We start from the raw sequence: 15,119 nt of genomic DNA, 5'->3' as shown, positions 1-15,119 counted from the left end.
TTAATTTAAACCAGATCTGCTTGTAGAGTCATTTACCAAAATGTTTACATCATTCTCACACTCAACACACACCCTGCTTTAGTAAAGCACGTCACATTGCTATGTTCAGTTATCTGTCTGAAATTGAGCCAGAACTATGTTTATGGGATTATATTGTGTTGAAAAAGAACTGAGATAGAGGAGGAGAGGGATTCCAATAATTCCTATAATAAGCAAAAACATATAAGTGATGGTTCTGGCCCACTAGATGAAGGCTGATAAATCTGCAGTCATTGATATTTTTAGGCAACTCCTGGCAAAAGGTCTGTCATGGCATTTAAGATTCCTAAGTGTAAACCATAGGGCATTAAAGTCTTCAACTGCAGAGCTTGGCCCAAACCTTATGTGAGGCGTCACTATAATGCTTTGGTAAGAGAGTGAGAGAGAGAACATAGTCTCACACATTTTCTCTAATGACTTGGATGTTGAAATTATCCTTACAGTTGCAGGATCTGTCTTCTCATTGCAACAGGGACAGAAAAAACAGCACAAGAACTCTAGTAACCGTTGGGCATAGCCACACGTTTTTAAGAAATATACTGTCTTAATTTCTGCTTCTCAACCAGAAACAGAGAAAGAAAAACAGTAGCAAAAATCTAAAAAGCCTTAACCACAAATTTATGGCTGTAAGTCTCTATCCAAATAGCAACACCCTGCTGCTGCAAATTTTTTGGACTTTTTCAAATACGCGGCTGCTCTGCATGATGCCCATCACTCACCTCTTCTGCTCCTCCTCCAGTTGGGCAGACTTCTTCTGGATAGCCATATTGAGATCCTGCTCAGTCTGTTGCTGAAGCTGGGCTGAGTCCAGGTGGGCCTGCAGCTGAGCACATGCACACTACAACTACTGGTAGCCTGATAACACTTCAGTATATGGTAGCAGTAGTACATTAGCACTTGCCAAGTATTTATAAAGCTACATCATTACAGTCGAGATCTGCTAATCCAAACTCTCTGTGGGGGCTTCCAGTCAAGAATAATATTTGGATAAAGTGCAAATCTTATTCATAACAAGAAAAGTCAAAGTCTTGTATTTCGATTATGCATGAATCCTGTACTGGTTATTCAAATACTTCTATTCTTACATGAGTGATTGGATTCCAGCTAATAAGCAGTAATAATGGAAATTCTTCTCTAGAGATACAGTATAATGGTTGACACTTCTTATATGTGTAACAAAAAACATTTACTTTAATGGGGCAACCATTTGTTTAGTAGTTTATCATTTTTGAATATTTATGTAAATACTGCACCACGTAACAATGCTGTGATAATGAAGAGTCATTTTATCTAAATTACCCAGCCATATGCAGCAATGCCTTCTTTTTTCAAGATAAAGAAATGCTCTATTATAAGAGAATTTTATTATACCTACACAGTTTGGCGTGTAGAGATAATAAGCATGTCAATGTCATTCAGAGTCACGTTCAAGTCCTCTTCTGTCTAAGGAGCAGAGTTGTCTCTGAAATACCCTCTTCTCTCTACATACTGTAATACTGATTCTGGAGGGTGTTGCTACAGTTAAGACATACCAATAATCTCATCTTCTCAGACTCTGAGGTCTTCTCCAGCACTTGATCTTCTAGTTCCCCACACCTTTTCTTGTACTGAAGAACCTGATATAAAACATAAGGTTCAGAGTTAAACAAAATGACCCTTTTTAGCTAACAATTGTGAGTTTGGTTTCCTGTCACCTTGATCTGCAGCTTCTGAACAAGCTGGGCCTGTTTCTGCTGAGCCTCTTGGTAGGCCTGCAGTTTTTGTCTGTAAGCTCTCTCCTTGTTCTGCAATTGCAGGAATCCTTGTGATACACTGTCTTGGTCTGAGTCAACTGCTGACTGCAGCACCAGCATCTGATCAAGCTGGATGGAATAGTAACAAATAAACTTTAGTAAGTTGGACAATTTCAATGTCGTTATATTTAACATTACATAGTACTTTATGCATGAACTCCAGTGTACTAGTTGATTTGTACAGTTTACTATGATCTAATGCAAATGCATTTTACTGTTTAAGAGCATAGTTAATCAAATTCTATGTTCATTATTGCAATTGTTGTAGTGATGGATGTACCACTGACAAAAAATCTGACTCAAAGAAAAATGTGCATTCAGAAGAGTTTTCAGTGCATTTTTGCTTTTGTATTATTAGCAGCATCTTCATCATCACAGGATCAGTACAGGATTCATGACTATCATTACATAATTCAGTGATATTAATTCTGATGAAATTAAATATAATTTATATTTTATATAAATTTAGGGATCCATACCATTAACTTGGCATGAGGGTTGGACAAACAGTGGCTATCATTCAAGGGGAGAGGGGCTGCTGCATGAATGTTAGTCCATAGAATGTCCATGTACAGTATATTAGAGTGTGGTAAAACAAAACAAAACAAAACATTATATTATATTTATTATTATATAATATATTACATTATAATATTGCTGTGTGTGTTTGGTGTATGTGTCAAATAAAACTAAAAACAAAAACACTATAAATGTTTTGGTCTTTCTCATTGTGGATCTCCTCCCTATATTTGAAATCCAAATGATCCAAATGTCCTGTAATCTCTCAACCTCACACAACCTAAACTCCCTCTGCACCACCCACTCTCTATCATGGTGCCACTAATACAAACCACATGGCCCTAGAGCACTACAACACACTGCGTGCCTCCAGCTGCCCTTTCCGACTTCTCATTTAAAAAAGAGAGGAAAAGAGCCCCCTCCCCTGCAACATACTCCAAACCACCATCAAATCAACCCAGCGACCCACTGCCTCCCTCCTCTCTTCTGTACCTCATCTCTTCGCTGGGTGCTTAATCTCTCCAGCAGGCTCCAAAAGAGCCAAGACAATAGTCTCACTGTTCAACACTGGACCCAGTCACTTTGCCACCATTATTAACACATTTTCAAATACCCTTTTCAGAATTTATACTACAAACAGCCATCCTGCTCTTGGCTCTGTGCTTTTCTTGTTTTACTCCAAGGACCTGGAGAGCACAAAACCTTCTTTTACTGCCAGCAGTTGAGGTGACAGCTTTAGGGACTAAGAAAGGAGCAACAACATGGTTGGAGTATGTGAAATACACACAACTGCAGCAGCTGTGTTTAAAGGGACTCCTGGAAACAGCTGTGTGCGGAGCATAAGTGATTATGCATGTTTTGGCAAAACAATGGCAATAACACTGACTTACTAACAAGCATGTACTTTATAAATACACCTTGAAATCTTAGCCATGTCACGCAAGGTTTATTAGAACACATAAGTGTAATCTATGTTTGGAACCTTATAGAGGGCTTTAACACTGTTACAATTTTGGGGAAAATCCATAGCAGTACCGCACACACCATATTACACCAGTATGTAACTCCTAAAGAAACAATAAAAAACAAGTTTGTATTAAATACAACACAAACAAAATTGGCTAAATTGCAGCATGTCCACATATTTGCCACTGGTAAAACTAATGAGAAAAAATATAGTCAACCCATTATCTAAAATTTACACGTTTGGGGGTGGTCATGGAAAAATGAGTCATAGACACCAAATGACCATCATTCATATTCACCAGTAAATAGACAACGTGTTAAATAATTCTTAGATAATTAGATAATTTCAGCTAATACTAAGGTACCATGTATGAGTGTATGAGTGTGTGAACACTAGTAATACAAAGGAGCAATATCTTTATGCGCTAGTACTAGTCTTGCAAATGTACCGTACATAGACATACTGTATGTATGACCATCTGGCCAATGTGATATTCAGTTCAGTCGCTAGTTTCACACTACCATGCGTGGAACCCGTGAGGATGATTTTTTAATGATTTCTCCTGAGTCAGCTGTAAAGCAGGAGGCCAGGGGCTGCTCTGGATTAGCTATGCTCCGTGCAGGAAGCTCCCAAGAGGGCGCCATAACAGTTTGTTGTGGAGACCCTCACTTTCGCTAACCTTTCCTGCACTGCCATTCACTCCCTTGCTTGCATCATTAAATCTCATCACCCTCATCTCTAAGTGAGCTTGAACTCATTGTTCTTCAAAACACACCCATCTAGTGGTGACTGTAAAAAGACAAAAGAGAAAAACAAGTAATCCCAGTCCTCCATCTGCCCTAACCCAAGGGCTTTCAGGGCTTACTGGGGGCCCAGAAGTGTGGTCATTAAACCCCCCTGCTATTTATGATGTGCCTCTGAGCACAATCAGTCTAAAGCAGCCTCTGTGGCCCCCTAAAGTGGGCTGAGTCCAATCCCAATGAAGCCCAATTCTTTAATACTGCCATATTGCAATAATGTGTGAGATGCAATTCATACAAAAAAATGCCTTTTTGTCATGGTATGTTTCATACCTCCATATGGTTGCTATGGTTCTTTTTATTTTTCCTTGAGCCCTGGTTATGTTTCCAAAGTAAAAGATTTTGCAGCCTTTTAAAATGTGCTTTGCATTAGTTTTTTATATTTCTTGATATTTATGATTTGTGCCACTCCTTGTATTGTCTCTTTTGATAAATATTTCAAACAACATCAAGGGATAATCTTGCTTTGATTCATCTGCCAACAAGCAACAAAAGAATCATTTTCAAGGCCCTTGAGAAGGCTTTGGTGTTTGGGCCAAAACACGCTGCCTTGTTCATGTGGTAGATCAGAATCCAATCCATTTCAGTTACCAAGTTATGATTATGATATTTTCTCACTGACCTAATGTCACAACATTTGGAGATCCAATAACTCGCCACTTTATCTAATCTTTCAACTGCCTTTTGTAAAATGTTTTAGAAACTGCTATGCTTTGAAGTTTTCCCTTGTTTCTCTCCTCTCCTACTCTACAGTAGGAGAAGAGCATAGTCGATCCATTGTGGATCCGTACCTGTTTATCTATAAGGGAATACATTTGCAGACGTGTCCAGCTACTACTCCACATCCTCAGTCCTCTTTCTTCTATCTCTGACTCACCCAGGGTGACATCTGGTCATGAGTGCAAAATCCAGCCAGCATGTGAAGGGTTACAGCTGCAATCGTTTTCCCTGGCTTGGCCTGGACCCAGAGGCTTAATAAAGGGAATTAATGGAGTGCACTATCTGTCAGATTCCTAAACACAGCTGGAGCGGATGTCCATCGCCCCCAAGCTGCCCAAGAAACTTACTATCCTACTTCAACAACATACCCGTTCCCCCTTCCCCTCACATTACCCCCTGAGTGCTGACTCTGTGAAAGAGCCCCAGCTGATTGTGAAAGCTGTTTATGTATCATCACTGACCGTAATTACACAATGTGGGATAACAAACAAGGAGAAGTGAGGAGGAGGAGCTGATCTGAGAGGAGCGTGTTACCATGGAGTGAACATTTTGCTTATGGGAACAGCTGCTATGATGGCATACTGGAGGTGCAAGTAATCGGTGTAAATGCAGCCTAGCTAATAATACATGTAGTGTGCTAACATAATAATACATGTTGTGTGCTAACAAGCGTGTGCCTGGCCTTGCAACAGCTTAACACACGTTCCCTCAACAAGTACAATGCTGAACAAAATCTACACGCACACCCACTGAGTCTGTATAAGACTTCACATTTGATTAGACACTCTTGACATGTGAAAAGAAACTGAGAAGTTTGACTTTAAAGTCAGGTAATATGAGTAGCCTAATGTCAAACATTGAGAGGGTTTAATGGAATACTTTCATCAAATATTCTGCACTGGGATGGGCTTTCAGGTATATTTTCTCTGGGGACAGTAATAAATGTTTGCAATTTCATTATAGTTGAAGGAGTTAAACTGCAGCCTCTATTAGTGGGTTTGTGCCAGCAGGGAAAACAAACTAGAAATAAAGGGGTGCAGCAAGGTAAAAGGGGACAGTAACACAATCTCTTAAAACAGACTTTATCTGCTCCAAATATGTTTGACTCATGCAGAGACCCAGGGGATTCAAGATTTCAGAGGTCACTGGTAAATGGCAGTTGGTGTCAGAAATCATTCAACAGGAGTTTATCTTTATCTAAATGGCTGCCACACTGCAGTATTGTGCAGTCAGTCACTAAGTGTGGAGGGAGTATGGCGAAATATGTATATCTGTGCCTGAGAAAATGCACATTGGCGGGGTTCCAAAGGCAACATAGAAGGGTCAGAATTCAGCCCAACACGTTCTCCGAGCTCCCCAGCCCAGCTAACTAACAAACTGGGACAAGGTTTATCTCAGTTCAGGTGCCATGTTCTGGGGTCACAAGAGATCACGCTCAGTGACTTAACACAGACACAGAGGAAATCTTGCAGTTGTGTGACTTCACCAGTATTGTTCATAGTAAGTTAACTGTCTTCTGCCAGGTCAAAACAGGCACGTTGAATAACTATGTTTCTCTGCTGTCAAACATTCTGTGGTAGACAGGCTTCGGCTGACATTCTGACACTGTGAGTAATGGATGGATTTCAGAAAGAAGTTTTTGGCATTATAGTATCAGATATGCAGAATACATGCTTCACATTGTCTGGTAGTTTGACCATGAAACTGAACCATGGTCACACCCACAACATTTGTTTGAGCTGGTGACTGTAGGTGATACATGTTGGGAGCTTTCTCAGACACAAGCAACAAGAAAATGCTTAACCAGCTGCCAGTACAATACAGCTGGTCTTGAACTCCTTTTCTTGAGCATGTGCAAATTTTCAAGACAAATTTCAATTACAGAACTTCATATAAATATTCCAGGGAACTAAGGTCACTTTAAGGACAACTAGGACAAATGCTGACTTAAAGTCTTCTCCCATGATTTTTCAGAACTTCCCAAAAGCAGTTTTTCAACAAACTATATATTTAAAAAAATCTTTTAATTAATTATTTCGACAATGAGATGTTGTATTATTGTTGGATAGCAGTGAAAGTCAGTAAATGATTATTCTGAATTATTGCTCTATACTTTTGATGTACTGTCTGCATAATTTCTCAAGACTGGGTGAGACATAATGATATGGGCCTTAAAAGATAATAACAAATGAAATACATCATGAGGGGAGTAATATGATATCTTTGGCAGTGAATGTTGAGGAGAAAGCCAAGTACTACTGTTGGCCTAAGCATTAGTTCCACATAGATGCCACAGCCATGGCATTGTGTTTGTCTCCAGGGCACTGATTATCATGCCGCATTAACATCACATAACAGCAAAGCTGCCAAAAAATAATGGTGTTCTGTAGAGGAAAAAAGTAAAGACAAGACAGGAACCTTCACTGGAAGAGACAAGTCACAACAGGAGTTTGGTAATGAACCTGTTGACTTGTGAGACCATATTAGATAAAACATTCAGCTGCAGGTACAATTTCTTTGATCTTTTGAGAACAAAATTAGTAGAGGTGCTAATATTTTCCTTCCTTTTGCTACTTAGTGATGTGAGCATCAAATATTAGCAACACTTGCTTATGTTTTTTTCTCTTTAGTGTCGTTTTGCACATCTAAAATTAGCAACAAAATAAATATGCTATATATATCTGCCAAACTAATTAAGTTATATTTATAACCTTGGTTTTAAAAACAAATTCCAAGGTTAAGTCAAGCAGTGGGAGTTCATTAGATTTAAGAAGCAGAATGACTACAGTGTTATCACAAATGGCAGCTTTGTGCACCATGAAAAATGAGCTTTTTCTTTGACAGTCTCGAGGGAGGAGGCCAATGACCTTCACAATTTTCTCCCAAAACAGCAGTTGCTACAGGGAGGGGCAACCATGTGGAGCTATGAAGAGAGACTCTGGTCCTCGTGAGCACAGGGGGTCTGAGTCCACCTGAACAGACCACAAGGAAACCCTTCATGAAATCACCCTCCTCTTTCTTATTTACACTCGCAAACACATACACATAAGCACATGCATCCGAATGTACACACAATGGATGCTTATACAATTCTTAGAGCAACATATAAAATATAGTTCTACAGCCACTAATTTAAAAAAAATGATGTAAATATGTGGCCGTGCCAAGTTTTGTCAGGCTGAAAGTCTGTAAGTCTTTTAACCTTTCCACACTGTTGCTTGTGTTCAGCTTCAACAGCCTTTCCCCTCCCTGGAAAGAGTGGTGCCAAACTGTTTGCTGTAATGATATTCCATTTCAAAAGTATGTAGGTTTTTTTCTTTAATGTGTCTGCTCTTCTTCATTACATGTACAAAAAATTGGGCAAATTTCCAATTATCTACAGCAATCCATATTCAGGCTCCTAAGAGATGCAGAGCTCCCCCACATTAACATCTGACATTACTAACAACACTAACAATGTTAAGGTCAATGCAGTCTCATCAAGAGTTAGTGTGGGTAACACTTTCTGTACAAAAATGTATTTAGACATATCATTTAAGGGGTTGCAAGTGGTCATGGTAACACTCATTTAGTAACCCATGTTGATAATAGCAAAATTATTTTGTTCATGAAAAGACTCAAATACACAGAGAAAATTATGATATATACCTTTTTTTTTGGAAAACACTGTAGTTTTCTTCCCTTTCTACTCTACTAGAATGGTACTGGCACAAATAAGAATAAAAATTTGAATAATGTTCCATAAGTTAAATTTGACCTAAGAAGGCGTTACTGCCCTGTGTCACTCTTACCTTCTCTGTGAGAATGGCCTGTTTGACTAGCGGCTGATCACAGTCCATCTCCCTTGGAGACAGCTGCTCCTGTAGGGCTGTGCTCTCTTTTACCTCATTGGCCTCAGAGCTGTCACCTGAGATTAGGAAGCAGTAGACCATGCATACTGACGTGTCTTACCACAGAGGATAAAATGATGACTATTTAGCAAGGCATATTTATTGTCAATACCAGATGTATTCAAAAATTTCAATGTGCTTTTGGATTACAGCTATCTTTCATACCAGAAGGCTGCTGAGCCAGGTTGCGTGTGATGATCTGGCGAATGCGTGTGGAGACAGGTATTGGTGTGACATTGGACTCCTGACCATCACCTTGAAGAGTCAAAGTCCTCTCTCCTGAGCTACTATCAGAGTGGAGTAGTGACTCCTCCAACTTCTATATTATACACATTACAGCAAGTATTAATACCAGATTAATACCACATTTACTCAAGTAAAAATACTGTATGCAGTATTAACAGAATAAAACACAGAAGGAGCTCTTGGAGGGTTACATATTATATATGTTATACTGTAATATTGAATTAGTATTATTGATCATTACCACAGAAGTAGCATGTCTTTATTGTACTATTTAACGGTTTTATACAGCATTTACACTGTATGTAAATAATCTGTAAAGTAGCTAACAAATACATGTAAATAAATATAAAAAAAAACAGCACAGCACTAGAGTTAATGTGCTGAATCCCTAAATTGTCCATTATTCATTTAGCATTGTTTCATAACTTTTTACTGGCTCACTACAATGAGCTAAAGAACCGATGCTGTGTCCAATTATACACTGGGTTGGCAGTTTATTAGGAACATCAACTAATTAATGAAATCTAATACAGCAGTCCTGAGATATATTCTACCTTATAAATGGTATTGTGTTCAGTTTGTGACAAACTGTTCCACAGAGGTGTTAATTGCAAACTGCATGAGGATTTTGACGGCTGTAGCTTGTGCTGCTGTTAAACTGTATTTCATCACACAGATGTTTCTGTGGTTTAGCCTAGCTTTACTGATATAAGAGGAATGAACAAAATACATCTGTCAATATACGGCCATTAATTTAAACAGCACCACCGCTCCATTATTCATTCAAATCAGAAAAGATAGTGTGAGTCTGGACAAGAAGAAACCAAAGCAGCTAAAGGGAATTCATCCATTTTTAATTTGATTATTTCCACCTATTTTAACCAAAGCTGAAAGATGCTAACACAGTGGATATGTTACCTACCTGAATCACAGCCTCCAGTCTGGGCGAGTGTGCACCTTGTTCCGTTTGAGAAGACATTCCACAACTTTTCCAGCTTTAACAACAAAATGTTTGCGAGTAATGTAAAAGCTTTAATGGCTTCGTTTGACAGACAGAAAGGCTGTTTAGCTTTATAACGTTAGCTTGCTGTAGGCTAACGGTAATGAAATTTAAGATAGTGGCATATGAAATTAAACAGAGCACACAGTCGCGGTAACATGTCGTTAAATTATGCGATAAGACATAAAGAAATGTCACAATGAACTTATACCTTCGTTTAAAAAAAACTTTTTAGCCAAGTAGCTTCAGCAGCGACCGCGGACAAACAGGACCTTCCAAATCCCCCTGGGTGTTGTCAAGGTGACCACGCGTTGCCATAGAAATAGAATGCTGGCTTGTGCGTTTCCATGGCAGCAGCGACGCCTCCAGCCATGCTGCTGGATTCCGATGGATTGATGATCGAGGAGGTGAGGTGAGGGCAAAGTCTCATTTAATCCCAACTGTAGCATTTCCAGAAAGCACTGATGGACAGTAAAACCGGTAACAATCATAATCGAAAACAGTAGCTCACGAACTATTGCTTCAAAGATTTAATAATTCACAAGCAACACATATTAACACAAAGTAGCATTCAGATGTCAGATACTTGATACAAAGCATAAATAAACAGCTGATGAGCAGCCAAGCAGGCCCTAAAAGCAACCGAGAATACCTAAGGATCGTATAACACATTATTTTAGGGCACAATGATATCCTGGGATAAACATTCCATTTGCATTGTCACATGTCTCTATGACTGTCTGAACTCACTCCCTATACAACATACTGCACACTCTGTACTGAGTTGTAACCTGGTTTCTGACACCTACTAATCACTGTCATTTTGTGTAGAGCTGCTCAAGGTCATTTGCTCGTCTTCTAAAACGTGGAGCATTGCATCACGTTGGACTGAGAAAGTAGTGTACTTGCCAAGGACATTATCATTATTATTGTCTCAAGGTACTGTGTGTGAATAAATTCATACACTCAGCATTCAGACACTCGCTGGCAGAAAGCAGATGTAGTACACTAAAATAAATAGGGAGTCATTTCGGAAACAGCCCATGAACTCTTCGATCCTATGTTTAGTCATTATGAATCTACGGGGAAAAGCGCAGACCATTGAGATGGGTCTATGAAGATGGTGCAGACCCCACTGTAGAACCAGAGTCTTGGCAGGAAGCCCTCCACCTCCCAGGTGTTGGATGCTCGGTTGTAAACTTCCACCTCCACCCCATAGTCCCCCTCCATACCTTTCCAGTGACCACCCGTGACAAACAGTTTTCCATTTAAGGTTACCAGGCCACCATTTTCATGTAGCATGTGGAGGAGCTGGATCTGAACAGAAGGAAAAGTGATCAAATTGCCATGTATCAAATTTTTATTCATATATAGCAGTGATTCCTAAGCCCACCTTCTGCCACATGTTTGCCTCTGGATCATAGGAGTAGACTTTCTTAGTGTTGTCAGCAACCAGATAAATAATTCCATCAACGCAGACAGAACGAGGAGAGGACAAGTACTTAGGGATGAAGGGTGAACATATGCTGATCCAGCTGTCTGTAAAAACATTTAGCAGTAATTTACTAACAGTTAACAGAGGTACATTTAAATATAATTTTAATGAAAACACTGGGTTGTCTCTATTATACCATGATGTTCTTTACTTATTCTCACCTATGACGGGGTTGTAGCACTGCATTGTCAAAGCGTTGTACTTCACAGCACATGAGCCAATCACATAGAGCTTCCCATAACATGCTGTGGCAGTGAAGTTTGTCACATATTTTAAGGCAGGGCACGACAAGGCCCAGGTGTCGTTGTAAGGGTCATAATGCTCAACCTCCACTCGGTCCAGTGTTGTACCTAAAGAGAGCAAATGGAAATAGAAAAGTCATGAGGATGAATCATGCTCTCTTAAATGTAAACACATATTAAGACTACTAAGAAGCGGCAGTACAGACCAGTTTAAATGCTGCACTGTTCTTAGAGGTTGGGCATTTTCCAAGCTCTTCAGCCACAAAGACAAAACGCAAGCAGATTGAAAAAAAAAAAAAGATCACCGCAGAGGCCATTAAGAGCAGATGAGCTACTGGAGTTTATCAGCTTTCAAGTGCGCTGCAGGTTTTAGACACCACATGCAGTTCTGTATTTATTTTCTTACCTCCAATGACGTAAATCTCCCCGTTAAGTGTTGCTGATGTGTGGTTAGTCCGAGGACGGAGCATGGGTGCCACAGTAACCCACCTTCCCTCTCTTGTGATGTACTTCCATGTCTCTGTGGTTGACCAGGTGTTGGTATTCAAACCTCGCGAGCCCCCTGTCAGACAGAACGGACCTCTTTGACGAGAGTCTGACAAATGTTTTGCATTCCTCATGAGAAAATCAAGAGAGCTTATGAGTACTTCTAGGACAAGTTTCAAATAAGTCATTTCTAGCTTTTATATAAGGGCTGCGCACACTTTTCCCACCTGTGACATACACATCATTGTTTAAGGAGACCATGGAATAACCCCACTTGTTAGGGTTGGGGAAATTAGGGAGCTCATGCCACTGTTCTACAGAGAAAGAGAAAAGGGAGTTAATATTTGAGCATCATTAAGAGAGTGAGGGAAATCAGATAAAGGTTTTCACAAATACAGTGTGCAGACAAAGACATACAGACATCCTCAGTACCACAGCCGCACCTCCAGTAAAAGTAATTTAAGGTTAGGTTGTTGTCTAGAAATGTGCCTTGTTGGCACAGCCTTCAATGTTGTGGCCCAAGTTGTAGTGCCTTAATATAAAACCAGAAATCCTACAATGACATCCAACAATCTTTTCCTTAATATCCTCATGTAAAAAAAACATGGACCAGGGTGTCTTAATCTAGCTCTGTGCAATAAAACCTTCATTTGAGGAGCTGAGATGATCCAGTTTTGTCACATGCAGACCACATTCCTGCAGAGCCGTTTTTCTGTCAGCACTATATTTAACAAGCTACAACATCTGCCAAACAGATTCAAGGAATCAGACGTTTCCCAACAAATGAGTGTTGTAAAACGCATTGTGAACTTAAACAAACTTGAAATGTTGATTGGGGAAAAGGATATCTTACTTGTCTTTGTGTTGTAGAAGGCACAGTTGCTGGGCGGCTGTCTTTCCAGTCTTGGGTGGCTGTCCTCATCTTCATCCGAGTCATCCGAGTCATCTGAGTCATCTAGTGCACGACCTCCCATTACAAACAGAACTTCCTGCAGGTTTGGTTGTGGACTCTGAGCGCTGAGTCTGTCCAAACACTGTGGCGCCAAATCCTTTTTCTAAAAAAATATAAGTCATGAATATTTTGCCGCAAATAAACACAAGAGAAAAAAAGAGGGAGGATGTGTGAGCTTACCTACCTCTCTGTGAATTTTTTCTACAATCTCTATGCAGCTGGGAGAGGCCTGCACCACACTGTCCTTCAGCAGGGTGTCAGCCAGGTAGTCCAGGCTGAGCAGAGTGAGACGGGACAAGCTGAGGAGCTCTGGGAGATGGCAGAGCCGTTTCTCCTCGTGGTGCCTAACCCATTTTAAGATGGCCTCCACACGGGTGCACTCTGAGCGGATTTTTAGTCCTTCATTGGACAGGCAGGCAACCAGCCTGTCATTCCCCAAAAGCAGAAACTCCTCACCTTGCTGTACAGTCTCAAAGTTCTCCAAGAGGAAGGCCCACGCTTTGGCCACCACCTCAGGGCAGCCGTGGATTTCCCCAAATTCCAGGATTCCCAGGCAGTTGGTTGCATCGATCTGGTTCTGGAGGTATCGGCTGCACACAGCTCTCACGGTCTGAAACTGCAGCTGGCTGGAGGTGCAGATCAGCCCCTCAACATTTCTCTGGTTGATGGTCAGTTTACCTGTGTAGGCAAAGTCCAGCAAGCAGCTGAGGATATCAGGATCAACATCATGAAGCTCCACACGTGCAGCTATGCTCTCCACAAAGTCCCCTGAGAACATGCAGCGGAAGTACATGCTGCACAGGGCCAGCACGCCACGGTGACAGGGAAAGTCCCGTCCGCCTGCGCTCAAGGTCACATCGACCAATTTGGGGTGAGAGCACAGTGAACGCAAGCCCTCCAAGATGCTCTGAGGATGGGAGGACAGGCAGAAGTCCAGGTCATCCACATTACGCACCATGGTCAACTCTGATTCGAACTGAGGTCAAATCTTATTGAAAAAGGCTGGTCAAAAATCAGGTTCAGAGCTCACCTGAAAAATACAGAACATACAGAAGAAATAAATCTTTAAACTAATAGAAAGCATCCCTGACAACAAGATATGTTTACCTATGTCATACAGAAATACTGGAAAAAAGTAGTGCATGGTATATTTAGTTATTATCTAATCTGTTTGAATTTATAATTTAAAAGTAAATTAATATATGTTATTATAATAGGGTTTTACTATAGTGTAAATAAAAAAGCAGAAAGGGGAGAATATCTGTGTCCTTATGTTTAGTAAGCTCCTCCATGATCTTTCTGATTTGATCTCTTTTAAATGTCCTCTAAAGACGCGTCTCGTCTTCTACGGTGACTGTGACATCAACATGTCATAAACAAAGTACTCCCAGCTCCCAATTAGTATGATGTCTTAGCAGAATGACTCAAATCTCCTCTGAAGCCCCATATAAATGACATTTCCTGTCATCAAACACTGTGAAACCACAAAAACACACTCACCACAGAAGATAATGGAAATAATGGCTCATCCTTCCAGTTAAAAAGACGTTTGTAGCTAAGCAGCTGGTCCGGTCAACATGAAGTAGGCAGCATGGCGGAAAGCTTTTGCCAAGTCATTGGGACGGACTGCCTGTCGTTCTCTCAGTTATTTTTAGGACTGACAGTGACGCTGTGCTGAAGTCAGATTCCAAACAACACACAGGACCCGCAGCTGCTGTTACAGGCACATATTTAACATTTTCTCAATGGGCCTGGAAGTTAGCAACGCAGATAAATCCAATTTCACTAAGATTATTCAAAGGAAATGTTAGGAAATGAATGGAGATGTTATATAAATGAATACCGTTCCGCAGAGAAGGACAATAATAAAGAAGTAAATAAAGTAACTGTGTAGTGATTTATTTTATAGTGTTGTTCAAATTAAATGATTTTACTTCATGCACTCTTGTTTTTATAGTGCTGGTTATGGT

General features: G+C 40.3%; 2 protein-coding genes across 2 annotated transcripts in view; both read right to left on the bottom strand.

The window, feature by feature from the left end:
• Window positions 1–10,251, bottom strand: part of crocc2 (ciliary rootlet coiled-coil, rootletin family member 2) — a 35,788-nt gene extending 25,537 nt beyond the window's left edge. The window contains exons 1-7 of the mRNA XM_026344707.1: window positions 10,186–10,251; window positions 9,897–9,969; window positions 8,894–9,047; window positions 8,630–8,745; window positions 1,734–1,901; window positions 1,572–1,655; window positions 759–862 (exon numbers count right to left, since the gene is read on the bottom strand). Of these exons, the coding sequence (XP_026200492.1) occupies window positions 759–862; window positions 1,572–1,655; window positions 1,734–1,901; window positions 8,630–8,745; window positions 8,894–9,047; window positions 9,897–9,953 (683 nt within the window). The 5' untranslated portion in view covers window positions 9,954–9,969; window positions 10,186–10,251. The remainder of the gene's footprint in view (window positions 1–758; window positions 863–1,571; window positions 1,656–1,733; window positions 1,902–8,629; window positions 8,746–8,893; window positions 9,048–9,896; window positions 9,970–10,185) is intronic.
• Window positions 10,252–10,500: 249 nt separating this feature from the next.
• On the bottom strand, window positions 10,501–14,772 carry klhl30 (kelch-like family member 30). Its single transcript, XM_026344783.1, has 8 exons — window positions 14,650–14,772; window positions 13,334–14,179; window positions 13,051–13,252; window positions 12,425–12,511; window positions 12,118–12,273; window positions 11,631–11,819; window positions 11,368–11,513; window positions 10,501–11,291 (listed from the first exon to the last, which is right to left on the bottom strand). Exons 2-8 carry the CDS (start codon window positions 14,105–14,107, stop codon window positions 11,046–11,048), a joined length of 1,800 nt encoding a protein of 599 aa, XP_026200568.1. The 5' UTR covers window positions 14,108–14,179; window positions 14,650–14,772; the 3' UTR covers window positions 10,501–11,045.
• Between the last annotated feature and the right edge of the window lie 347 nt (window positions 14,773–15,119).

The sequence above is a fragment of the Anabas testudineus genome, chromosome 4 (genome assembly GCF_900324465.2).
Source record: "Anabas testudineus chromosome 4, fAnaTes1.2, whole genome shotgun sequence".
Taxonomy (NCBI): Eukaryota; Metazoa; Chordata; class Actinopteri; order Anabantiformes; family Anabantidae; genus Anabas; species Anabas testudineus.
The sequence above is the reverse complement of the archived record's forward strand: the minus strand, read 5'-3'. Positions and strand labels throughout refer to the sequence as shown.